The sequence below is a fragment of the Lynx rufus genome, unplaced genomic scaffold (assembly GCF_022079265.1).
Source record: "Lynx rufus isolate CCGP_SWC_20201006 ecotype Redwood Valley unplaced genomic scaffold, mLynRuf1.p SCAF_11, whole genome shotgun sequence".
NCBI lineage: Eukaryota > Metazoa > Chordata > Mammalia > Carnivora > Felidae > Lynx > Lynx rufus.
The window spans coordinates 39,459,429-39,485,040 of NW_025814825.1; the positions used below are offsets into that span (position 1 = coordinate 39,459,429).

Consider the following 25,612-nt stretch of genomic DNA (forward strand, 5'->3'; position numbering starts at 1 on the left):
TGTGCTGACAGCTTAGAGCCTGGAACCTGCTTCAGATTCTGTGTCTCCCTCTCTCTCTGCCCGTCTCTGCCCACCCCCCCCACACTCTGTCTGTCTCTCTCTCTCTCTGTCTCAAAAATAAATAAACATTAAAAAAAATTTAAAGCAATGCCTGAAAACCTAGTTGCCCTTCTAAGAAATCTGACGTGTGGTTTGGGTATGTTAATGCAATTGGTGTTGAGATAGACTACTACCAGCAACCTGTACTAGCACTCATCCTTTGGATTTGGGGGACAACATAAATGACTAATTTGATTTTCAGTAGTGGGAAATTTTATTGACCCAAGATACATCAGAAGCCTAATAGATAGTGCAGCACCTCAAGCTTGTTTCAGAGGTGATCGATACAAAAACTATGAGAAACCCATTTTCAAACTCAGCATTAAACAGCCAACACATACTCCCTGCCCAATGTCAGCAAAATACCATAACCACCAGATCATATGAGAGAGAGCACTCATCAGCTGGCTACTACAACTACCCTTTGTTCCAGGCAGTTCTTTTCTGTCTTTTAGTAAGTTCTTAGCATCTGGTGACTTAAACCAGGTACACCAAAGAGACTAGGATTTTACTAGACATCTCAGTGCTTATTTTTTTTCCTCATTAGTAAGTCATCAGGCAAAGAACCAGAGTGCCATGGAGCCTAACCATAATCCAGTGGTTTACAAACTTCAGCCTGCATCAGAATCAGCTGTAAAGTTTGTTAAAATCACAGATCACTGGGCACAACCCCTGAGATTCTGATTTACTAGGTGTGGGGTGGGTGTTGACAATTTGCATTTCTAACTCGGTTCTCAAGTGATGCTGATCCTGCTGGTCCAGGGAGCACACTTTGAGAACTATTAGTTCTCAGCCTTGACTGAACATTAACATCACCTAAGGAACATTTTAAACTATTGATGGCATGGCCCCACCCCATACTGTTGAAACCAGAATCTCAGAGTGTGAGATCCGGTCTTTAGAATGTATTTATAGCTTCTCAGATGATTCAGGTTTTTTTTTTTTTTTATTTTGGAGAGAGAGTGCAAGTGGAGGAGAGAGGCAGAGGGAGCCCCTCCACACTAAGCCTGGAGCCCGATATGGGGCTCAATCCCATTTCCCTGGGATCAGTACCTGAGTCAAAGTCAAGAGTCAGAGACTCAACCAACTGAGCCACCCAGGTGTCTCTTCTCAGATGATTCTCATGTACAGCTAGCATTGGGAAGCACTGAACTAGTGAAGTGTACTCCAAAGCATTGGGCTTGGAGGGTCTCTCCAGATAGCCCTGTTTAAGATCCCAGAAAGTTATGACTGACCCCTTATGTTTCATTGAGGATAGAGTTCCAAACAAAACCATCCTAACGCTGTGGTCCAATCAAGGCTCAGGCCATAGACATGTATTCTCTACTTTGTGTTTCCAGGATGTGGACAGCATTGAAACTAGAGGCTGTAAATCCAAAGCTGGGAGAAAGTAGCCCAGGCTGGAGGGAAACAAACCAAGGCTTAAGGAGCTCACAGCTGCTAGAAGCTAGGGAAGGTATGTTGGCAAGTCAAACCATCAGGACAGAGCTGGGGATTCTGCTGAGGCTGGACACTAGGAACATGTTAGGGATTCAAGCCAGAGGCCAGAGACTCTATAGTTACCAGTCCAGGAGTAGAACACCAGTAACCTGAATAAAATATACTCTTTTTTAAAAATATTTATTATTTATCTTTTTAAATACACTCTTTACAACAGAGGCAAATGTAGCCTTAAGTTTTAGAAAAGTGCATTGCATAAAACCCACTGTGTCTATATCTTTCAACTCAGCTCACAGATTTCCCATCTGTTGGTGTTCAGTGCTGCAATAATATGGTCCAGGGACACGGACCTCATAATACCTCATAAAGCAGTAGCATTCATGAGTTTTCCATTTAACACATTACCTTACCTTTTGCCTCATTATATCTTAATGATATCTTTGTTCTTAGATTTCCTTCCTCTCAGCTGTGACAAGCCCTCATCCCTGCTCAGCTTTTCCACAGCCACCGAAATTTATAAGGTGGTGCCCTCTTCCCCATTCCTATTCCCCTGATGGCCTTGCCTGTGCCCACTTTTGGTCTTTGCCATGTGCTAGAGCACAAAATGACGGCAAGTACTCTAAACTAGCATTTTACCAGCAGCATCACCACCCGTGTCCAAACCAGTGTTGCCCTTATATTTCAGCCTATTCTCTTTTTGTGAAACAGTTCCTATTTTTACTCACCCACTGACTTCCTGTTCATTCAAGCACTGGTTCTTTCTTTCCAGTTCGCTTTAATAAGAGCTTTATTGAGGGGCACCTGGGTGGCTCAGTTGGTTAAGCATCTGACTTTGGCTCAAGTCATGATCTCATGGTTCGTGAGTTTGAGCCACGCATCGGGCTCTCTGGAGCTGTCAGCACAGAGCCCGCTTTGGATCCTCTGTCCCACTCTCTCTCTGCCCCTCCCCCACTCGGTCTCTCTCTCTTATCTCTCTCAAAATAAATAAACATTAAAAAATTAAGAGCTTTATTGAGATAAAATTCACATACCATAAAATCCACCCTTTTAAGGTACACAATTCAGTGGACCATCAGTTGTGCAACCATCACTGTATACTTCTAGAACGTTTCATCACCCTAAAAGAAACCCCACAGTTTCTCCCCACCTCCTTCTTCCCCTAGCTCCTGGACATTACTGGTCGACTTCCTTTCTCTATAGATTTAACCTATTCATAGGATATTTCATATAAATGGGATCATACAAGGTGTGGCTCCCTTGGGTCTAGCTTCTTTCATTCAGCATAATGTTTTCTTTTTTTTTTTTTTTTTTTTTTTTTTTTAATATATGTGAACCTGATACCCAATTTTATTTATTTTTTTTTTTTATGAAGTTTATTGACAAATTGGTTTCCATACAACACCCAGTGCTCATCCCAAAAGGTGCCCTCCTCACTACCCATCACCCACCCGCCCCTCCCTCCCACCCCCCATCAACCCTCAGTTTGTTCTCAGTTTTTAACAGTCTCTTATGCTTTGGCTCTCTCCCACTCTAACGTCTTTTTTTTTTTTTTCTCCCTTCCCCTCCCCCATGGGTTCCTGTTGAGTTTCTCAGGATCCACATAAGAGTGAAACCATATGGTATCTGTCTTTCTCTGTATGGCTTATTTCACTTAGCATCACACTCTCCAGTTCCATCCACGTTGCTACAAAAGGCCATATTTCATTTTTTCTCATTGCCACGTAGTATTCCATTGTGTATATAAACCACAATTTCTTTATCCATTCATCAGTTGATGGACATTTAGGCTCTTTCCATAATTTGGCTATTGTTGAGAGTGCTGCTATGAACATTGGGGTACAAGTGCCCCTATGCATCAGTACTCCTGTATCCCTTGGGTAGATTCCTAGCAGTGCTATTGCTGGGTCATAGGGTAGGTCTATTTTTAATTTTCTGAGGAACCTCCACACTGTTTTCCAGAGCGGCTGCACCAATTTGCATTCCCACCAACAGTGCAAGAGGGTTCCCGTTTCTCCACATCCTCTCCAGCATCTATAGTCTCCTGATTTGTTCATTTTGGCCACTCTGACTGGCGTGAGGTGATACCTGAGTGTGGTTTTGATTTGTATTTCCCTGATAAGGAGCGACGCTGAACATCTTTTCATGTGCCTGTTGGCCATCTGGATGTCTTCTTTAGAGAAGTGTCTATTCATGTTTTCTGCCCATTTCTTCACTGGGTTATTTGTTTTTCGGGTGTGGAGTTTGGTGAGCTCTTTATAGATTTTAGATACTAGCCCTTTGTCCGATATGTCATTTGCAAATATCTTTTCCCATTCCGTTGGTTGTCTTTTAGTTTTGTTGGTTGTTTCCTTTGCTGTGCAGAAGCTTTTTATCTTCATAAGGTCCCAGTAATTCACTTTTGCTTTTAATTCCCTTGCCTTTGGGGATGTGTCGAGTAAGAGATTGCTACGGCTGAGGTCAGAGAGGTCTTTTCCTGCTTTCTCCTCTAAGGTTCTGATGGTTTCCTGTCTCACATTTAGGTCCTTTATCCATTTTGAGTTTATTTTTGTAAATGGTGTGAGAAAGTGGTCTAGTTTCAACCTTCTGCATGTTGCTGTCCAGTTCTCCCAGCACCATTTGTTAAAGAGGCTGTCTTTTTTCCATTGGATGTTCTTTCCTGCTTTGTCAAAGATGAGTTGGCCATATGTTTGTGGGTCTAGTTCTGGGGTTTCTATTCTATTCCATTGGTCTGTGTGTCTGTTTTTGTGCCAATACCATGCTGTCTTGATGATGACAGCTTTGTAGTAGAGGCTGAAGTCTGGGATTGTGATGCCTCCTGCTTTGGTCTTCTTCTTCAAAATTCCTTTGGCTATTCGGGGCCTTTTGTGGTTCCATATGAATTTTAGGATTGCTTGTTCTAGTTTCGAGAAGAATGCTGGTGCAATTTTGATTGGGATTGCATTGAATGTGTAGATAGCTTTGGGTAGTATTGACATTTTGACAATATTTATTTTTCCAATCCATGAGCAGGGAATGTCTTTCCATTTCTTTAAATCTTCTTCAATTACCTTCATAAGCTTTCTATAGTTTTCAGCATACAGATCCTTTACATCTTTGGTTAGATTTATTCCTAGGTATTTTATGCTTTTTGGTGCAATTGTGAATGGGATCAGTTTCTTTATTTGTCTTTCTGTTGCTTCATTGTTAGTGTATAAGAATGCAACTGATTTTTGTACATTGATTTTGTATCCTGCAACTTTGCTGAATTCATGTATCAGTTCTAGCAGACTTTTGGTGGAGTCTATCGGATTTTCCATGTATAATATCATGTCATCTGCAAAAAGCGAAAGCTTGACTTCATCTTTGCCAATTTTGATGCCTTTGATTTCCTTTTGTTGTCTGATTGCTGATGCTAGAACTTCCAGCACTATGTTAAATAACAACGGTGAGAGTGGGCATCCCTGTCGTGTTCCTGATCTCAGGGAAAAAGCTCTCAGTTTTTCCCCGTTGAGGATGATGTTAGCTGTGGGCTTTTCATAAATGGCTTTTATGATCTTTAAGTATGTTCCTTCTATCCCGACTTTCTCCAGGGTTTTTATTAAGAAAGGGTGCTGGATTTTATCAAAGGCCTTTTCTGCATCGATTGACAGGATCATATGGTTCTTCTCTTTTTTTTTGTTAATGTGATGTATCACGTTGATTGATTTGCGAATGTTGAACCAGCCCTGCATCCCAGGAATGAATCCCACTTGATCATGGTGAATAATTCTTTTTATATGCCGTTGAATTCGATTTGCTAGTATCTTATTGAGAATTTTGGCATCCATATTCATCAGGGATATTGGCCTGTAGTTCTCTTTTTTTACTAGGTCTCTGTCTGGTTTAGGAATCAAAGTAATACTGGCTTCATAGAATGAGTCTGGAAGTTTTCCTTCCCTTTCTATTTCTTGGAATAGCTTGAGAAGGATAGGTATTATCTCTGCTTTAAACGTCTGGTAGAACTCCCCTGGGAAGCCATCTGGTCCTGGACTCTTATTTGTTGGGAGATTTTTGATAACCAATTCAATTTCTTCGCTGGTTATGGGTCTGTTCAAGCTTTCTATTTCCTCCTGATTGAGTTTTGGAAGAGTGTGGGTGTTCAGGAATTTGTCCATTTCTTCCAGGTTGTCCAATTTGTTGGCATATAATTTTTCATAGTATTCCCTGATAATTGTTTGTATCTCTGAGGGATTGGTTGTAATAATTCCATTTTCATTCATGATTTTATCTATTTGGGTCATCTCCCTTTTCTTTTTGAGAAGCCTGGCTAGAGGTTTGTCAATTTTGTTTATTTTTTCAAAAAACCAACTCTTGGTTTCGTTGATCTGCTCTACAGTTTTTTTAGATTCTATATTGTTTATTTCTGCTCTGATCTTTATTATTTCTCTTCTTCTGCTGGGTTTAGGCTGCCTTTGCTGTTCTGCTTCTATTTCCTTTAGGTGTGCTGTTAGATTTTGTATTTGGGATTTTTCTTGTTTCTTGAGATAGGCCTGGATTGCGATGTATTTTCCTCTCAGGACTGCCTTCGCTGCGTCCCAAAGCGTTTGGATTGTTGTATTTTCATTTTCGTTTGTTTCCATATATTTTTTGATTTCTTCTCTAATTGCCTGGTTGACCCACTCATTCGTGAGTAGGGTGTTCTTTAACCTCCATGCTTTTGGAGGTTTTCCAGACTTTTTCCTGTGGTTGACTTCAAGCTTCATAGCATTGTGGTCTGAAAGTATGCATGGTATAATTTCAATTCTTGTAAACTTATGAAGGGCTGATTTGTGACCCAGTATATGATCTATCTTGGAGAATGTTCCATGTGCACTCGAGAAGAAAGTATATTCTGTTGCTTTGGGATGCAGAGTTCTAAATATATCTGTCAAGTCCATCTGATCCAGTGTCTCATTCAGGGCCCTTGTTTCTTTATTGACCGTGTGTCTAGATGATCTATCCATTTCTGTAAGTGGGGTGTTAAAGTCCCCAGCAATTACCACATTCTTATCAATAAGGTTGCTTCTGTTTATGAGTAATTGTTTTATATATTTGGGGGCTCCGGTATTCGGCGCATAGACATTTATAATTGTTAGCTCTTCCTGATGGATATACCCTGTAACTATTATATAATGTCCTTCTTCATCTCTTGTTACAGCCTTTAATTTAAAGTCTAGTTTGTCTGATATAAGTATGGCTACTCCAGCTTTCTTCTGGCTTCCAGTAGCATGATAAATAGTTCTCCATCCCCTCACTCTGAATCTAAAGGTGTCCTCAGGTCTAAAATGAGTCTCTTGTAGACAGCAAATAGATGGGTCTTGTTTTTTTATCCATTCTGATACCCTATGTCTTTTGGTTGGCGCATTTAATCCATTTACATTCAGTGTTATTATAGAAAGATACGGGTTTAGAGTCATTGTGATGTCTGTATGTTTTATGCTTGTAGTGATGTCTCTGGTACTTTGTCTCACAGGGTCCCCCTTAGGATCTCTTGTAGGGCTGGTTTAGTGGTGACAAATTCCTTCAGTTTTTGTTTGTTTGGGAAGACCTTTATCTCTCCTTCTATTCTAAATGACAGACTTGCTGGATAAAGGATTCTTGGCTGCATATTTTTGCTGTCTAGCACCCTGAAAATCTCGTGCCAATTCTTTCTGGCCTGCCAAGTTTCAAAAGAGAGATCAGTCACGAGTCTTATAGGTCTCCCTTTATATGTGAGGGCACGTTTACCCCTTGCTGCTTTCAGAATTTTCTCTTTATCCTTGTATTTTGCCAGTTTCACTATGATATGTCGTGCAGAAGATCGATTCAAGTTACGTCTGAAGGGAGTTCTCTGTGCCTCTTGGATTTCAATGCCTTTTTCCTTCCCCAGTTCAGGGAAGTTCTCAGCTATGATTTCTTCAAGTACCCCTTCAGCACCTTTCCCTCTCTCTTCCTCCTCTGGGATACCAATTATGCGTAAATTATTTCTTTTTAGTGTATCACTTAGTTCTCTAGTTTTCCCCTCATACTCCTGGATTTTTTTATCTCTCTTTTTCTCAGCTTCCTCTTTTTCCATAACTTTATCTTCTAGTTCACCTATTCTCTCCTCTGCCTCTTCCATCCGAGCTGTGGTCGTTTGCATTTTGTTTTCCATTTCCTTTAAAGCGTTTTTCAGCTCCTCGTGCCTGTTCATTAGTCCCCTGATGTCTGTAGCAAGAGATTCTCTGCTGTCCTGTATGCTGTTTTCCAGCCCAGCGATTAATTTTATGACTATTATTCTAAATTCACTTTCTGTTATATTATTTAAATCCTTTTTGATCAGCTCATTAGCTGTTGTTATGTCCTGGAGATTCTTCTGGGGTGAATTCTTCCGCTTGGTCATTTTGGATAGTCCCTGGTATGGTGAGGGCCTGCAGGGCACTTCCCCTGTGCTGTGGTGTATAACTGGAGTTGGTGGGCGGGGCCGCAGTCCGACCTGATGTCTGCCCCCAGCCCACCGCTGGGGCCACAGTCAGACTGGTGTGTGCCTTCTCTTCCCCTCTCCTAGGGGCGGGATTCACTGTGGGGTGGCGTGGCCCGTCTGGGCTACTTGCACACTGCCAGGCTTGTGATGCTGGGGATCTGGCGTATTAGCTGGGGTGGGAAGGCAAGGTGCACGGCGGCAGGGGGGGCAGGCTTAGCTCGCTTCTCCTTAGGTGATCCACTTCAGGAGGGGCCCTGTGCAGCCGGAGGGAGTCAGATCGCTGCCGGAGGTTTGGCTCCGCAGAAGCACAGAGTTGGGTGTTCGCGCGGAGCGAGCAATTTCCCTGGCCGGGGCCGGTTCCCTTTGGGATTTTGGCTGGGGGATGGGCGGGGGAGATGGCGCTGGCGAGCGCCTTTGTTCCCCGCCAAACTGAGCTCTGTCGTCCGGGGGCTCCGCAGCTCACCCTCCCTTTGTCCTCCAGCCTTCCCGCTTTCTGAGCAGAGCTGTTAACTTATGACCTCCCAGACGCTAAGTCGCGCTTGCTGTCGGAACACAGTCCGTCAGGCCCCTCCGCTTTTGCAAGCCGGACTCGGGGGCTCTGCTTGGCCGGCGAGCCGCCCCTCCGCCCCGGCTCCCTCCCGCCAGTCCGTGGAGCGCGCACCGCCTCGCCGCCCTTCCTACCCTCTTCCGTGGGCCTCTCGTCTGCACTTGGGTCCGGTGACTCTGTTCTGCTAATCCTCTGGCGGTTTTCTGGGTTATTTAGGCAGGTGTAGGTGGAATCTAAGTGATCAGCAGGACGCGCGGTGAGCCCAGCGTCCTCCTACGCCGCCATCTTCCTAGTCGATCCAGCATAATGTTTTCAAAGTTTGTCCATGTTGTAGCATGTATCAGTACTTCGTTCCCTTTTTATGGCCAGATAATATTCTATTGTCTGGATATACCACATATTATTTATCCATTCAGCAGTTGATGCACGTTTGGGTTGTTTCAACCGCTTAGCTATTAGGAATAATAGGAACCTTTGTGTACATATTTTTGTGAAGACATGTTTGCAGTTTACTTGGGTGGTGTATGCTTAAGAGTGGAATTGCTGAATCATATGATAATTTATGTTTAGTATTTTGAGAAACCGCCAAACTGTTTTCCAAAGCAGGTGATTCTTTTATAATCCCACCAGCAGTGTCTAAGGGTTCCAGTTTATCCGCATCCACATTTGCTGTTATCTTTTTTATTCTAACCATTCTGGTGGGTGTGAAGTCTTGTCTCTTTAGAGTTTTGATTTGCATTTCCCTAATGATGAAGATGCTGAGCATCCTTTCATGTGCTTATTGGCCAGTTGTATATCTTCCTCAGGTAACTATCTAGTTACATCCTTTGCCCCCTTTTTAATTGAGTTGTGTTTTTATGTGTCGTACACCTTATATATTCTGGATACAAGCTCTCTATCAGATATATGATTTGCTGGTAGTCATTAAATACATCCTAAAAGTATTCTAAAGTCCAGCTTATCTATTTTTTTTCTTGTTTTCTTGTATTTATGGTGTCTTATCTAAAAAACATTTTCTATTCCAAGGTCACAAAGATTTACTCCTATGTTTTCTTCTGAGAGTTTTGTAGTTTACACTGTTACATTTAGGCATTTGATCCATTTTGAGTTAACTTTTGAGTCATAATGTGAGGTAGGCATCCAACTTCATTCTTCTGCATATGGATATCCATTTGTCGCCTGCTAGTTACGGAGTTCTTACGCTGTGCCAGGTGCTATTCTTCGATTCTGGGGAAATGGAGATTAAGTAGAACATAGCTGTTGCCCTTCAGAAAGCTTATCATCAAAGTAGGGGGAATCACTTGTAGAGAACAACAGCATGGTGAAATTATGTCTCGCCCCTAGAGTGGATATAGCAGATGGTAGCTGCTATAATAATAATAGCTATTATTGTTGTTAGTATAAATGTCAAAAGAGAGATTTATACAAAGTACTATGGCAGGAGGAAGTGACTACATTTTCCATGTTTCAAGATTGGCTTCACTGGTAGCCACCCCCAACCCTTCCGGGGCCCAGGAAACAGGAGTATAGGGAAATAGGTCTCTTAAAGGGCAACCTTTTTGAGAGAGAGTGGACCTCAGGTATGTGTGTTATGGACATAGCTGGTCTCTTGAATAGAGGTTATGTGAACAAGGCTATGTGATTTCTGATTCCTTTTCAGTCTCTTCCCAAGAAAGAATGACTTCCTTCATTTGTGTGTAGATCTCTATAGGTATTTGAAAGAATCAGAAAGGCCAATTGTGAATTACAAAGTATTTCTAATCAAGTACATAAGAGTATTGTCTTGAATATTACATAATTAGGACTTAAAATCTCTATTCCCTGGCAATCACATGGTGTGTCCTCAAATCAGCCTTATAAAGTGTAGACCAGTGGCTGATTTTCAGATGGAAGTTATGGTACTCTTTGTGAAACATCATAAAATGTTAATTTATTTAATCCCATTATATGAACTAATCTCTTAGCGGCCAGAAGTATGGCTGTATGGCTGCATTATATATGTTCTGTGCTCCACAGTATAAAAATTATACAGTTTTACAGAAAATAGTTTTAAGAAATCACTTTTCCGAATTCTTCATCATACTAGCCATTTGTTCTGTCATCTGTTAGCACGTGTTAGCAGAAAAGTGAGAACAGGTGCCATAAGTTTAAGAACAATGTGTTGAGGAAAAAAAATCCTTTAAATTGATCACATTCTAACAATTAACATAAGCTAATTTAAGCTATAAAATGCAGTTGCAGTTGTTTCAAAGAAGGATAATTTTAGAACCACTGATGTAGAGTTTAAATTTTAACTTAAATACATTGTATTTTATTTAGAAAATAAAGGTTTTAGTGTCTGGTTTTAATATCATCTATTGTATCAACTATGGATTTTCATTCAGTCTCAGTTCCATTCATCAGGCATTTATTTGCCTGCCTGTTATATGGAATGTACCCTGTCTTGGTGTACATCCTGAAGGATCTTATGGCCTGAAGAAGAAACATGGTCCAGTAGAGAACACATACATTGCTAGTTATGAGAAGCAGCAAACTGACAAATGCTCTAACAGAGTTATCAAGGGCTTCAAAAACAGGCCAGGAGAGATGCACTCAGATTCAGAATGGGGCAGATCCAGTAGGACTTTCTTGAGGAGCTGGCCCCTGAGCTGGATCTTGAAGGGCCAGTGGAGACAGAATGGGAGGAGACCATGTGCACGAAGACTTTGAAAATACACATAGACCGGGTTGAGAGAGTGAAGTTAACATGGTGCACCTGGAGTATAGAATGAGTAGGGAATGTAGCAGGGCATTTTGCTGTCTTGATAATACCAAACCAATGAGTCTGGATTTGATTCTGTGCATATTAAGGAGATTTGGAGGGTTTTTGAGCAGGGTAGTGGCATGATCAGACCAGTTTGGGGATAGTTGAAGGATAGGTTGAAGGTGGAGAAGAAATTAAAGACCATTCTTGAGCGATACAAAACCCATCTCGTAATTAAAAAGCCCAAAAGGTAGCTATCTTGTGATTTGAGGTATTTGAAACAGAAGTTCATGTGTTTAGATTTCAATGGTTAATTATGCCTCCAGCGAACTGACTACTCCTCTTATCTGATATTTTTAGCATTGGCCAAGCTTATAAAGGATAACACTGATAAAGCATGAACTTCCTTTTTTTTTTTTTTTTTTTTTTGGCAAGAATATCTTCTAAGTCAGTACCCTAGATTTGCTCCTTAAATGTCTCTTAGCCAAGGAAAAGAACCACCCAGATTTGCATTTTAAAAACAGGACCAGGAAATGTGTTTATCAGCAGATAAAAACAAACCAAGGTGAGGCAGTATTGCAGGACTGTTAGGTAAGACTCAGTCCTTAGGTTAGGACTAAATCCAGTTACCTGGGTTTGCAGTCCAGCTCTGCCACTTATAGGCTGTGTAACTTTAGGCATGTCACTTAACCAATCTGTGCCTCAGTTCTTTCATCTATAAAATGGAGATAGTGATAGTACTTGTCTCAGGGATTGTTAGGAGGATCAGATGAATCAGTACACACAAAGTGCTCCAAATAGTGCCTGACACATAATTAGAGCTCCATACGTGTTGACTCTTATTATTCATTGTTGGGCAATAAAAATTAACTGCCTGTGACACATTATAGTTTACAGAGCACTTTCACACACCCGCTAAGTCACCCGAGCTCCGTGATCACCTTATGGCTACTGGTTATCCTAGCTGCCATGACTGCTAACAAACCACCCTGAAACTTAGAAATGTAAAACAACAACCACAGGTTCTCTGAGTTGGGAATTTGGACAAGATACAGCAGGACTTGCTCACTTCGGCGTCACAGTGTCTGTACCTGCAGCTGGAGAAGACTCTCAAATGGCTGGCAGGAGTGGGGGTGGGGGTGGGGAAACCCAGCAGCTGGGGCTGGATCAGCTGGGATGGCAGATCCACTGGACACAGCTTCGCTCACCTATCTGGCACTTTTGGTGGGATGGCTGCAAGACCAGGCTCAGCTCGAACAGTCACCTAAGCGTCCACATGTGCCCTCTCCACCATGGTGGCCTCAGCCTTCTTAGAGCATTTCTGCAGCAGAAGCCATGTGCCTTTTATGACCTAGCCTCAGAGGTCACATTGCAGACATGTGCCTGTCCTCTGTTGGTTGACTCAGTCACAGGCCCACCCAGATTCAAGGGAAGGAGACAGAGACCACACCTTTCGTTAAGAGATGTATCAAAGAATTTGGGATCATGTTTTAAAATCACCATACTGCTAGGGTGCCTGGGTGGCCCAGTTGGTTAAGCGTCTGCCTCCAGCTATGGTCATGATCTCACATGTGAGATTGAGCCTCACATTGGGTTCTGCACTGACAGTATGGAGCCTGCTTCGGATCTTCTGTCTCCCTCTCTCTCTCTGCCCCTCCCCTGCTTGTGCTTTTTCTCTGTGTCAAAAATAAATAAACATTTTTTTTAAAAATCACTGTACTGGTATTATTCCCTAATTCTAGATGAGAAAATTGAGACTCAGCAGAGGTTAAATGATTTGCCTAGGGTCAGTTGCACATACAGTAACCAGAATAGTTAGGGAGAAGGGATAGGGGAAGTTTGGAGGAGGAGAAGGGCTTCAAACCTAATTCTTTTGATTCCAAATTTTCATTCTTTCAATTAGATTATTCATCCTCCTTCAACTTAGATACACTTACTAATCTGTGAAAGTTCAAAGAAAAAAAAGGTAACTGCCTTTATGTATAGTAGGTAACTTTCCTAAAAAAGAGACAGATCCAAAAGTACAAGGTTTGCATTTATAAGAGCTTGTATACAAACTTCATATTTCAAGGAGGTCCTAAGATGAGTTCAGTCCCAAGATTGGTCACAGAGCAACTTTGTGTAATTTCTCATCAGGAAAGATTTCTAAAAATGTACCAGAGCTTAACTGGGACTTCATTTGTTCTCTAGGAAAATCTCACCTGGCCATTGTCCAGCGGGTGAATAATGAGGGAGAAGGGGACCCCTTCTATGAGGTGATGGGCATTGTCACTCTGGAGGACATCATAGAGGAGATCATTAAGTCGGAGATCCTGGATGAAACTGACCTCTACAGTAAGTGCATGGCCTTGGCTGTTGTCTAAGGTCATCCTATTTCTTCTGAGACTGTCAGAGCTGGCTTAGTTTGATATAGGCTGTGAGAGGGTGTCAGGACAAGCTTATCATTGCTGTGTGTCATCCCCCAAATGCCAGGTGCTGGCATGGCAAGATACCCTGGCTTGAATCACCCTGAGTCACTGAGAACATGCTAGCTAGATGTTTATCAGGAGAGAACCTTCAGGAACCGAGCCAAGATTAAGAAGGGGACCTCCTGGCCTTTGGATGGAAAAAGAACTAGAGGAAACCAAGTGTGCCTCAGGTGGCCACTCTGCCCTTGTTTTTGTCCCCGGTGTTGTTTTGCTTTGTCTCTTCATCCACCTAGACGCAGAACCTAGCACACCCTGGAACTGTTCCCACAGTCGGCTCACACCGCAGCGTCAGCATGCGTGGAGACTGCCATGAGATTGCCCACACACAACCTAAGCCAAAACCTTAAATACCCCTTCTTCGATACTGCTCTTCTCCCTCATGCTTTTTCAGCCCTACAGCCTGGTTTCTCATTCTCCCTTCCCATCCCCAGCACCCACCCTATCTCCTTTCTCCTCACCCTCCCACCCCCTGAGCCCTCAGGAACAATATGGACTCTATGTAGACAGTGACACTGCTTTTGGTTACTGAGCCTTGTCAAAGCTTTGGTTGCAAACACTACAAAGGCTTGCTGTGTCTGTGGGATGGGAGTGTTATCTAAATCTGTGGGAATCCCTAGGCCAGCAAGTATTTCCTCCTCCAAATTTCACTTCATGGGACAGCAGTCCCTTTTCCTTGCCTTGGATAGCCCATTCCATCCAGACCCCTGCCCTTATTTGCTAGAAGCAGCCATTCAGAAACTAGCTCCCAGTAGAAAAAGCTTTCATGCTATAAGGCAGTGAGTGGTGCAGAAAAATTACCTTCCCTTTACACGTAGAAGAGATCAAAGTTAAAAGGTGGACCAGGCCTTGACAAAACATAGCAAGAGTGTCACAGTATCTGGTTTTATTGTGATACCATGGCCAGGCCCAACTTCTTCCAATAGGGATTAACCTCTACACCCCCCACCCCCATTCCCTTCTCCCTTCACCTCTGCCCGCCACTCTTGATTAAAAATTCCCAAGTGTCTCAGGAGATATATTGAAGAAGGCATTCACACTAAAGTGTTAGTGGCTAATAGTAATGATAGTAGTCTAAATGAGTACATTCCTTCCTCCAGCATTTAACAACCTCAGCATTTAACAACTTTAGTGCTCCCAATACTCACTGTTAAAATAATGGGAACAAAGAGGAAGATCAGATGAATGATTCTCCAATGATGAAATGTTAAGTGGCATTCTGATGGAGAAGGGAGAGGGTATAGTTACGCAAGCATGTCATATAAATCCGAAGGTTGCTCACCAGTGAGAACAAAAGAATTGATCCGATACATGTATTTGCTGCTCTCTTGCTAAGCAATCCTCTATCTAAAGGAGAAGGCGAGGGTTTTCCTGCCCTTATAAATAAGCTTCTGGCATGATTCCTTAAAGCTGTGAGAAGGCCAAGGAACCGGGAATACGGTGTTTCTACTCACTTGACCCTGACCCACAGGACAGCCGGGTCTGCTTCTTGCCACTGTTGCTACCCAAGCAAAAGGAGCATTCAAGCAGCAGCCCAGAGTCCAAGATAGGCCCACGAGACAGCAGCACGATAGGAGGGCACTTTCTGACTTCTAAAAGGAAACCCAAACAGTGGGGCTGAAGTGAGCTCCAAAAGGAGAAGGACAATACCAGGGAGCCAGATTCTGGGGCCCTGGTTCTTTTCCTTGGTGTTTATTCCCTTTAATTTACACTGCATCCACTCAGCCTGCACTGAAAGTTCCCTGCAGCCCTTTTTGTCTCCAGGCCAAGTTTGGAGAAAACCCAAAATCCCTCTCTCTGCCCCCCTTAGCGCTATGAAATAGGTGAGACAGTTCAAAATTTTACCCAAAACCTAAGGGAAAGCAAAAGACACATGACCAAAGAAAACATTCTCCCTACCCCTAAAAAAATATCTTTTAACACAAGCTTTAAAAAATAAGGGAGAAAAAATTAAATTGGAAAAAGCAGATATTCTCAATCAGTATCACAGACTGTCTAGGGTCCCTCTAGGTCGTCTGAGAGCCCTGCCTAGAGAACCCCCTTTGTAAGTTATAGGGCTCTCCCCATTCCTTCTCCTTTCTTCTTCCCTTGATTTTTTCTCAAGTCTCTCCTAGGGGAGAGGCTAGGGTTGGAGCAGGAGAACTGTCAGTGGGAAGAGGTGACCACCTATGTCCTTTAGGTGACATGCCTCGGGTGCTCAGGGCATGGTTTAAATCAGCAGGAAGAGACCTGGTTAGCCCAGCTCTGGGGACGAGAGAAGGGCAGAGGCAGAAACCTCCTGGGCTCTGCCAATCCCCTTTATGCTGAGAATGCTAGTCCCTCGTGTATGAATGCCATTTTGTAATCATTTCACAGGTAGGTTCTGATTGGAGTCTCATAATAACTGCATGGCACACGTAGAAGTGTTATTGCTGATTATTAACCTCATTGTATTGATTAAAACACACACACTCTGATGCTTAGAGAGGTTGCACAGCTTGTAAGGAAGGGAGCTGGCACTAGAGCCCCAGCCTTGGGGGTGCCAGGCCAGCCTGTCCCCTTTTCCACTCTACACCACCTAAGTGTAAATAATACTGAGACATGGCAGCGTCTGTCTCCCACCTTCAATCAACATCCTTCTGCTTCCTGGGAAAGAAGTTGTGATGTCACCTACAGTTGACACTTTGCAGAAATTCATGTGATCCCAAAGGATCTATTTGTCCCATGTGACTCTGGGGAAACTTCCAAAAATCACCAGCGATTCTGAGATAGTCACCATCTGTCTCCTGTGATCTTACAGCCGACAATCGGAAAAAGCAGAGGGTCCCACACCGGGAGAGGAAGAGGCATGACTTCTCCTTGTTTAAGCTTTCCGACTCGGAGATGAGGGTGAAGATCTCCCCACAGCTTCTGCTGGCCACGCACCGCTTCATGGCCACAGGTATGACTCTGCCCACCTGTGTCTCCTCCCCAGGCAAGTAAAGCAGAATCTAGAAGGTGAAACCCACATACCAATCATTCTTAACCTAACCAGTGTGCAGCACAGACTGAGAACCACTGTCCCAGGGGATGGGGTGCCTTAGGTAGGGCCACAGGATGCCACGTACTTTTCTTTTTCAGCCCCAGGCCTGATCTTGGGTGGAAGTGAGTACAACTCAACTCTGCTTTTCTCTCCTTTACTCTAGAAAAGAGCTAAAGGAACCACTGCTGCTCTTTTCCCTTCCTCCACCTGCTTCCTGGCAGGAGCCAAGCTCCATCCTGTTGAAGCTGGGGTGCCCCCAAGGAACTTCCTGTTGAAGAGGGAAAGGCCCTGTGCCACCTAGCCACAAGGCCTGGGGTCCCATAACCTCCTAGGACCAGATAGGCTTGTGACCTTCAAATTCTTAAAATACAGAAGTCAATTGTGAATCTTGAAATCTCTAGAAAGAAAAAAAAAAAGCAAGAGGATCCAAATACAAATTTCTCCTTCTTGTAAAGCAGCTAAAATGTATCTCTGATCCAGGCCTAATTAGGGTGCTGACTTAGAATGATCACACCCATGACTAAGTTCTGTTGTCAGTTAATCCAACATAGATTTATTGAGAATATAATGAGTGCTAATACTGTTCTGGGTGCCAACAAGTAGAAAAGTTTAAATTGGAGCTTCTTTAAAGTAGTTTTCAACATGTTTTCTCGTTCTGAATACAGATTTCACTACTGCCTGCCTGTTTTCCATCACATCACATCACATCCCACATAATATTTGTTAATATGTAAATAGGGTACAACAGTGCTTCACATTTTTGATAACTTATCCAGTAATTAACTCTCTGTATTATTAACTTGGAATTTCATTTCTTTGTTTTTAAATTTTTTGTTTATTTATTTATTTTTGAGAGAGAGAGAGAGCACAGGTTGGGGAGGGGCAGAGAGAGAAAGAGAGAGAGAGAGAGAGGGAGACACAGAATCCAAAGCAGGCTCCAGGCTCTGAGCTGTCAACCCAGATCCCCACACGGGGCTCAAACCCAGGAACTGTGAGATGGTGACCTGAGCAGAAGTCGGACACTTAACTGACTGAGCCACCCAGGCGCCCTGGAATTTCATTTCACTCAACAAATACATGTCCTACAAATAAGCCAGATTGAATTTTCTGTATTTCATTTGATCATAGCATTAAAGCCTTTGTTGTTCACATGGCTTACTTATCTGTGCTCTTTTTATCATTACTCTTTCTTCTTAAACCACTTTACTGAGGTATGATTGACACAAAAAGTGGTTCATATTTAACACAAACAACTTGAGTTTGGAGATAAGTATACACCTGTGAAACTATTACCACAGTCTATGCCATAAACATATCCACTACCTCCAAAAGTTTCCTCCCACCCTCTTTATTTATTATTATTTTTTATATGTTAGCATCAGATCCTATGCTTTTAGCACAATTTTAAGTATACAGTATAGTATTGCTAATTATAGGCACTAAGCTATGCAGGAGATCTCTAGGACTTATTCATCCTGCATAAAAAATTTTGCACCCTTTGACCAATACTTCCCCCAAGTCGCCCTCCCACTAGGCCTGGGCAACCATGCTGTTACTCTCTGCTTCTATGAGTTTGACTATTTTAGATTCATCATGTAAGTGGTATCATACATAGTTGTCCTTATGTGTCTGGCTTATTTCATTTAGCATAATGCCGTCCAGGTTCAACCATGTTGTTGCAGATGGCAAAACTGCCTTCTTTTTTAAATCCACGTACAACTGTAAATAAAATCAAGAAAAAAATAAGTAGCAAAACTGACATTTCCAAAATGGTGACCTGGTTCTCCAGTGTGCCAGCACAGAGATACACTCCCCAGAGGGCATGGCGAAAACCTGAGGCACACACTCAGGTTTAAGAACCACCCTCACCCCTTCCACCTGAGAGAATCACAAGAGCCCTGCCAGCTTGGTGCCCAGGAACATGAATGGAGGTGGCCCTAGATACATGCCCTGGTTTTGCCCATCCTGATTCCTCCACCTGCGATTCTTCCTCCCTCCCTATCTCCCCTAGAGGTGGAACCCTTTAAATCTCTGTACCTTTCGGAGAAGATCCTGCTCCGGCTCCTGAAACATCCCAATGTGATCCAGGAGCTAAAGTTTGACGAGAAGAACAAGAAGGCCCCAGAACACTACCTCTACCAGCGCAACCGCCCCGTGGACTACTTCGTGCTGCTTCTCCAGGTGAGTGGGAAATTTGGAGACCCTCTCAGGGCAGGACAAGGGCATCTCCAGGCTGGAGAGGAATGGCCGTGCCTCCCCAGTGCCAGGTTCGAAGACTGAGCTTGCTGCTTCAGAGCAAGGCCAATTGGGGAGGACGTTTGTTCATGACCCACAGAAGGGGCCAAGTATGATTGGCTGGTGTCCTGGGAGTGGTGGGATCTTGATGGCATTTAGTCTAACCAGTCAGCAGTGTCGATGGTGGGGTGGGGTGGGTACTTTTCCAGCAGAGGGGTTCTGTGGCTGAACTTCCAAAACCATTGTCCTATAGAATCCCAAATGCCTCCTTGTCTGCTGAGAAATCCCCAGAAATGGAACTGTCCATTGCCCCCCCCCCAAACTGTAGATGATTCTTGTTTAAAGCCCTTCCTTCTGTCACACTGAAATCTCACCATATCGGACTCCCACCCACTCCTTGCTCCACTCCCTGGAGGCATTGTGGAACACATCCATTCTCTCTGCCACATGTCAGCCTTTGCACTCTCTCAGATCTTCTCCTCCTTAATAGGACCAGGAAGGGAACTGAAGACCAGATGAAAGAGGTGCGGCATCTTCCTGGTTCTCACATAGGTACCATCGCCTTCTGCCTGAGTGCCTGAATAGGCCTGGCGTAAATACACGTCATGTGTGGTTCCAGCTTGTGACGCTGCTGGCTCTCTGGCCTGGCTCCACCCTTAGTGCTGTCACTATTTCCCATCTCTCCTCAACAGAATCTTATGGACCCTAAATATAGTGACTGCCTTAAAATCTTAATTAAACTCAATCGACTTAGACATGGCCTCTCTTTGTTACAGTCCACCTACGGCCTGTCTGCTCTGACCCTGTGATGGGCCTCACACGCATCCGTCCAAATAACCTCAATAACATGACCTCCGTTCTCCAAAAGTGGAGATTTTCACTGCTGGAGATCAAGGAGGGTCTTGTTAAATTGTTGATGTAACATAATGAACTCATATAATCTATTTTATGCATAATGTAAACTTAACCATTTTCAAATAAAAGCTGGAGGGAGTAAAATGTAGTGGCAAGAGTATTGCTTCAGAAATTGGAAAGATCTGGCTTTAAGATTCCAGTATTGCCACTTCCTAACTAACCTTGACCAAGTCATTTAATCTCTCTGAGACTCTAATTGATTCTTCCGTAAACTGGGGATAAAAGCAGTGTGGGCCTCATAAGGTTGTGGGACCGAGTGAACAAGAATCTATGCGTGTGCATAACACTGTACTGGGCCCATAGACACACACTACATGCTACCCATTAGCTGTCATTATCACTGGTAACAAACAAGCTCCACACAGAATCAGATTTTGTCTCAACCAGACTTAGAGATGGTCTACTCAGACCCCACTAAACCAGTGGGGCAGTTTACAGAGCCCAGGGCTAGCTGGTGCCTGGCCATTCATCATGAAAGGGCCATCATAGCATGCAAAGAGAGCTTGGTTATTCAGGACTGGATGCTCCTTTATGGACTAAGCAGTTAATTTACTGCAAAGGGCTACTGAGGTTGGAGGCACTATTTTTGAAATGAGTCTGGACAGACTTCACATCTCCCTGGGATAAGAACGTAAGTCCGCTTGTTATCCAGACAAAAGTGCTTAGGGTCATAGTCAGTAATAGGAGTGGAGGTGCTCGTACACACCCTTAGCACAGTTCCTTCTTTCTCCAGGGTAAAGTAGAAGTGGAGGTTGGTAAGGAAGGCCTTCGCTTCGAGAATGGAGCCTTCACCTACTATGGTGTCCCAGCCATCATGACCACTGCTTGCTCAGGTATTCCTGTTCCCAAGTCTCAGGTTATTGGGGAAGCAATGGAATATTATAGGAAAGAACATCTGGGTTCAAGTCCTGACTCCTCTTAGGGACCCTGAACAAGCCATTTAACTTCCTAGGCTTTAGTTGCCCCCTCTGTAAAATGGGTATAAGAGTCATTTTTTATTAAGAGAGTTTGTTTGTAGAAGTACATGGTAGACTGTAACATTATCAAGTGTTAGGAGTAGATAGTGGATATTTTTCCATCCAAAAAGACAAGTTTCTTTTGCTTTTTACACTTCCATCTGATCGCCTGGTTTTTGCAGGGTTAATTGGTACTGGGGGTGGGGTGGAAGAGGGGGCATTCCCATAAGAAGGCATGTTTTCTGAACTGCCTCTGAAACACACTGCATCCTTCTGTCCTTAGATAACGATGTGCGGAAGGTTGGAAGTCTGGCTGGATCCTCTGTCTTTCGTATGTATCTCTCAAACCCCTCCCTCATCTGCCCCCATCGTAGTCCTGCCTCAGCCCACTCTGGGGACCTGGACTGAGCACTTTGAGCCTGGGCTGGGGCTAACACAAATGTTGGCAGCCTCTTTGTAAGGCTCTGCCAAGAACACTGCCTCCTGCCAGGTACCCACAGACCACAGGTGCTTAGTTTCTGCGTTTGCAATGTTTTCTGCTGCTTCTCTGCTCATGGGCAAGTGATGAGTGACGGGGAGCAAAGTAAGGGGGGGGAGGGGGCGGGGCAGGACACCATGTGTTGTCACATGCTGGGGAATGAAGGCAGGTGTTTGGCGTGCTCTGGTGGAGGTTCAGCCTTTCCTTCTCTGCTGTGATATAATTCACCCACTGGCCTTTATTTGAAAACCCTAGTAAGTCATTGCTGTGTCTGTGGGGTCAGTAGGAAGTGACTGCAAGATCTTAGGATATAAGTCCCAGGCTGGTGCAATATGTTGCTTATCTACATCTCTTTCCTTGTCACCACATCTTAGCTGGTAGAGAGCTGGCTGCCAGCTGGCTGTGCATGTGAATGGTTGGGGGCTGGCCCAGGGCTGATGGCTGGTCTGTTCTGCCCCTTCTGTGCTCTACCTTCTTGCTATTTCATGTGTGTAGTTATTGCCCTTGCGTTTAGAAGGCATGGCATTTATTGGAATGTAAGTGTGATCCAGAAAGAATTATTTCTCTAGATTGCCTATTAATTCACTGGTCTGAATTTTGCATTGCTTTCAGCTGTTGGTGTTTACAAAGGTGGCTATTTTAATGCCAAATGGGGTGTTTTCTCTTATTATAAAAGATACTTTACAAAGTGCACTATATCAGTATTTATCAGAGTGTTCCAAAGTTTGATATCACAATCCCTGGGATATGAAAGGTAGATACCATTTTAACACAGAGATACTGAAGAATTGCTCCAAATTACCCAGTGAGTTGATGACACCCAGATACATTCCAGTGTCCAGACTAGTTCACATAGCACAATGAAATACACATTTGAGACCCAACATGTTCCAGAATGCAACTTCTGTGTGGAAAGATTGGAACACTTTACAGTGTAATTCACAACCTAGCCCAGCAGGAGGCTGAAATGAAGTTGAAGTACCTGCCCATATTAAGACATAGCCCAACATGAGCTGAAGATCTGTAAAATGTAAGATTATATACTTATATAAGCCAACAAATCTCAAGTTTGATGAAGGAAGCTCATCATCTTAGAACAAGAACTCTGGATGGGTGAGGGATGGGCTAGAGGACCAGGTAAATCTTGGTTCTTTAAAGATTTCCATCCATCATATTAGGGATTGCTCAAAGTGGAGTAATTCCTAGGATTCTAAATGTTACTTACCTCTGTTGGCCTTGTTCTGGCTCTTTCAGAAGACCAAAGGAGGTGGAAACAAAGAGCTACATGAGACTTCCCAGCCCACCTAATTTGAATGGCTTTTATTAAAAAATATATGTGTGTGTGTATATGTATACACATGTATATATTAGAAGTAGTAGAAAGATGTTATCTGGTTTCCTCCCTCCCTTTCTTCCTGTCTCTAGTTCTTTCTATCAAAATCCTTCCATTTTATAAGTGAGACAAGAGTAAACTTGCAACACTGACCTCTCCTTCAAAACTGGTTAACTAAAAAGTAGCATTAAACTCTTTCCCTCACCTCACTTCTGAGCATCTTTATAAATCTTCAGAAGGAAAAAGAAATCGAATTAGCAGTATGGGTATGGAAAAATTTTCTGTTGTCCACCCCCCCCAAGCCCTCCCCAGTGTGAAATATCTGCCAGGGCCTCCACACCTCACAGTTGTCCCAGATGCATCCTCAGCCCAGGGATCCAGCCACCTGGCATCTTTCACTGGCCAAGAACGTCAACCTGAAATCAAAGGAGAGCTTAAGGCAGTAAATTCTTATAGGGTCTTGGTCTAGCAAACTACCCCTGTCCTCAAAGCCAACCTGTAGCTTTGTTAGCCTTTGAAGGAGATAAATGGGATGACAGATTTGCCAGAGCACTGGTCCTGGGACCTATGCCTCAGAATTGAACTTGAGGTTATGAGTAAGTCCCCCTGGTTTTCCTGTGTAGGGCAAAGGGAACACAGCCAGCACTGTCTCCTCTATCTTGGGTCTGATTGCCAAGAACCCAGGAGGACCACAGTGAGCCTAGAACTCTGAAGGAACCAGGCTTGAGCTCAGGGTAGAGGGAACGGCTGCCCACAGGGTGAGGTAGGCAGGGATAGACTGTCTCCCACCTGTTTGGTGGAGTATACATTTAATTTGCAGCCCAGGAAGCTCTAGGATGCTTCTTGAGACTATGGAGTTTCTTATTCCAGTATGTCTCACTACATTAGGAGCCAATATTCTTCGACATCTGGTGTTAGAGTAAATGATTATCAGGTAGGTATAAAGCTCTCCCACTCCCCTGCGTATATGGGTAATTTCAGTAAAATCATCTGGTGCAGCAGATAAGGCTACAGAAGTTGCATGTTTCGGTGTGCTGTTACCTGCAGACTGATTTCATTTAGTCCCCAAGGAAGGTGGCTCTCAGAATAATCGTGTAAGAACACAGAAGACAGATTCCCAGACAGAAACACCCCTCGACCTAGCAATGCACCATTCTTCCCCAGTGCTGTGACCACCGAGGAGCTCCTAGGAGCCTGAGGCAGGAGGATTCCGCTTCCTTAAGGCCGCCCCTTGTAGGAGCGTGCACTTTGCTTTTAGCCTTCCCACAGGTCTGGCAGTTGGGAGAGCCTGGTGCTGATGCGGTGCTGGACTCCCAGTGCATTTGCTGGCTCAGAGAGAATGCTGCATACACACAGTCCCTGCCAGGACACTGCCTGTTCTTGACAGGTCTCATTCCCTCTAAGATTACTGCACATCTTTTCAGAAGACTTTCAACAAACTCTGTTTTATGTTCCTCCTTCTGGAGAGTGACTTTGTGAGAGGATGCAATTTCCCTGTTTTCAGAAGCGGAGAAATGTAACGTTGTGAAGATTCAAGAACAGCATGACTTACACACTTTGCTCTTTGTCTTTCTTTTATGTTTATCTTCCCTTTTGCATCTCACAAATCCTTGGCCCTTGACTCTTTAGTGCCTGTCTCTGTGTCTCGTACCTTCGCCTTCAGCAGAGGGGACTCTCTGGCGGGCTCCCCAGGTAAACATGCATGGGTGTTTCGGGTGTCCGTAGATCCTGTAGGGTTCGCGGGAGGCCTTTGGTCTCTGTCACCATCCTGTGAGAGAACTAGTCTCTCCCAGCAGGCACGGCCATGACTAAGGCATAGCACGCCACACAGGTGACACTCATTTGCACATACAGCCCAGGGATTGCTGGTTCAATGGTGACACTTGGGTTCAGCTCCCCGGGATGTCTTTGTGTGTGTACAGGGAGAAATGATGGGCTGAGAGATGGTGTGAGCTTTCCTGTCATTTGTCTGACTGCAAAATGGAAGATGAGGAGTGCAGCAGGAGCGAAATAGAGACAATGGAATACTGTTCTTTATTACTACCTGTTTTTCCTCCACCTTTTGTTCTATGTGGTCTCTGCCTTTAGCTAACCCATCCTCCTCCTCCTCCTCCTCATAATGTTACCGAGTAGTGACCATATTCTCTCTGGCCTTACTCATACAAAGAATATGTGTAAAATTTCAAAACAACTTTTCATTAGGTTTAACCTCTGTTGTTAATTAAATAAAAGATGCTGGGTTTCTTTTTAACTGGGTCAAGCAGCTCCTCACAGAACTATATAGTAACTCAAGGACTGAGTAGAATGTAATACATCTAAATAAGCAATTAAGTGTTTGTATTGTTTTCATCTCTAGAGGTTGCTCTCTTAGGCTCATGGAGTAAGTAATGATGAAACCAAGAATTTACTTGTTAAAAGTTAGAATGTGAAAACACAGTCCAGTTCCCTGTATCCTCCACATCTGTCTCCCTTATCCCAATGCTACAGTATGATTCTGAGGCCTTACCATAACCTCAGTCATCAAGAATCCAGTTATGTTTTGCTATCTGTACAGTAGACCCTCAACTTTCAAAAAGGCTATGCCCTGACACCCCAAGCCCCCAAGTTTGCAATTTCAGAAATATTTATGTTGACTCCTGCTTTCTCCCAAATCACATTTTTCCCATCAAAAATCATCTGGTTCCCATGTTTATCTGTACAAGACAAGTCAGTCACCTTCTCAGATTTCACCAAGGTTTCCTCTCTCACTTAATGGTGATCTTCCACCAAGAAATAAAATTTTTCTCACTTTGTGAGAGCTCATGCCTTCATGATGACCATAGGCCAGCTCAGTCGATGTGGGATGCCAGGCTGGTGCCTTCACCAGCTAACTGGTCTGCTTCTGCCTGCCGGCACAATTAGAAATGACCACATCGTGGACCTTCAAGATCCTTCACACTCAGGGAGTTTCAGCAAATGAAG

At 43.6% G+C, this 25,612-nt stretch overlaps 1 protein-coding gene across 2 annotated transcripts in view; it reads left to right on the plus strand.

The window, feature by feature from the left end:
- Positions 1-25,612, plus strand: part of CNNM1 (cyclin and CBS domain divalent metal cation transport mediator 1) — a 63,529-nt gene that overhangs the window by 17,430 nt on the left and 20,487 nt on the right. Inside the window, exons 2-7 of one of the 2 annotated variants that reach the window (XM_047072674.1) lie at positions 13,459-13,602; positions 16,513-16,653; positions 18,746-18,915; positions 20,618-20,717; positions 21,124-21,171; positions 24,281-24,343. In XM_047072674.1, coding sequence (XP_046928630.1) covers positions 13,459-13,602; positions 16,513-16,653; positions 18,746-18,915; positions 20,618-20,717; positions 21,124-21,171; positions 24,281-24,343 — 666 coding nt within the window. The remainder of the gene's footprint in view (positions 1-13,458; positions 13,603-16,512; positions 16,654-18,745; positions 18,916-20,617; positions 20,718-21,123; positions 21,172-24,280; positions 24,344-25,612) is intronic. The other variant, XM_047072675.1, reaches the window with a different exon arrangement.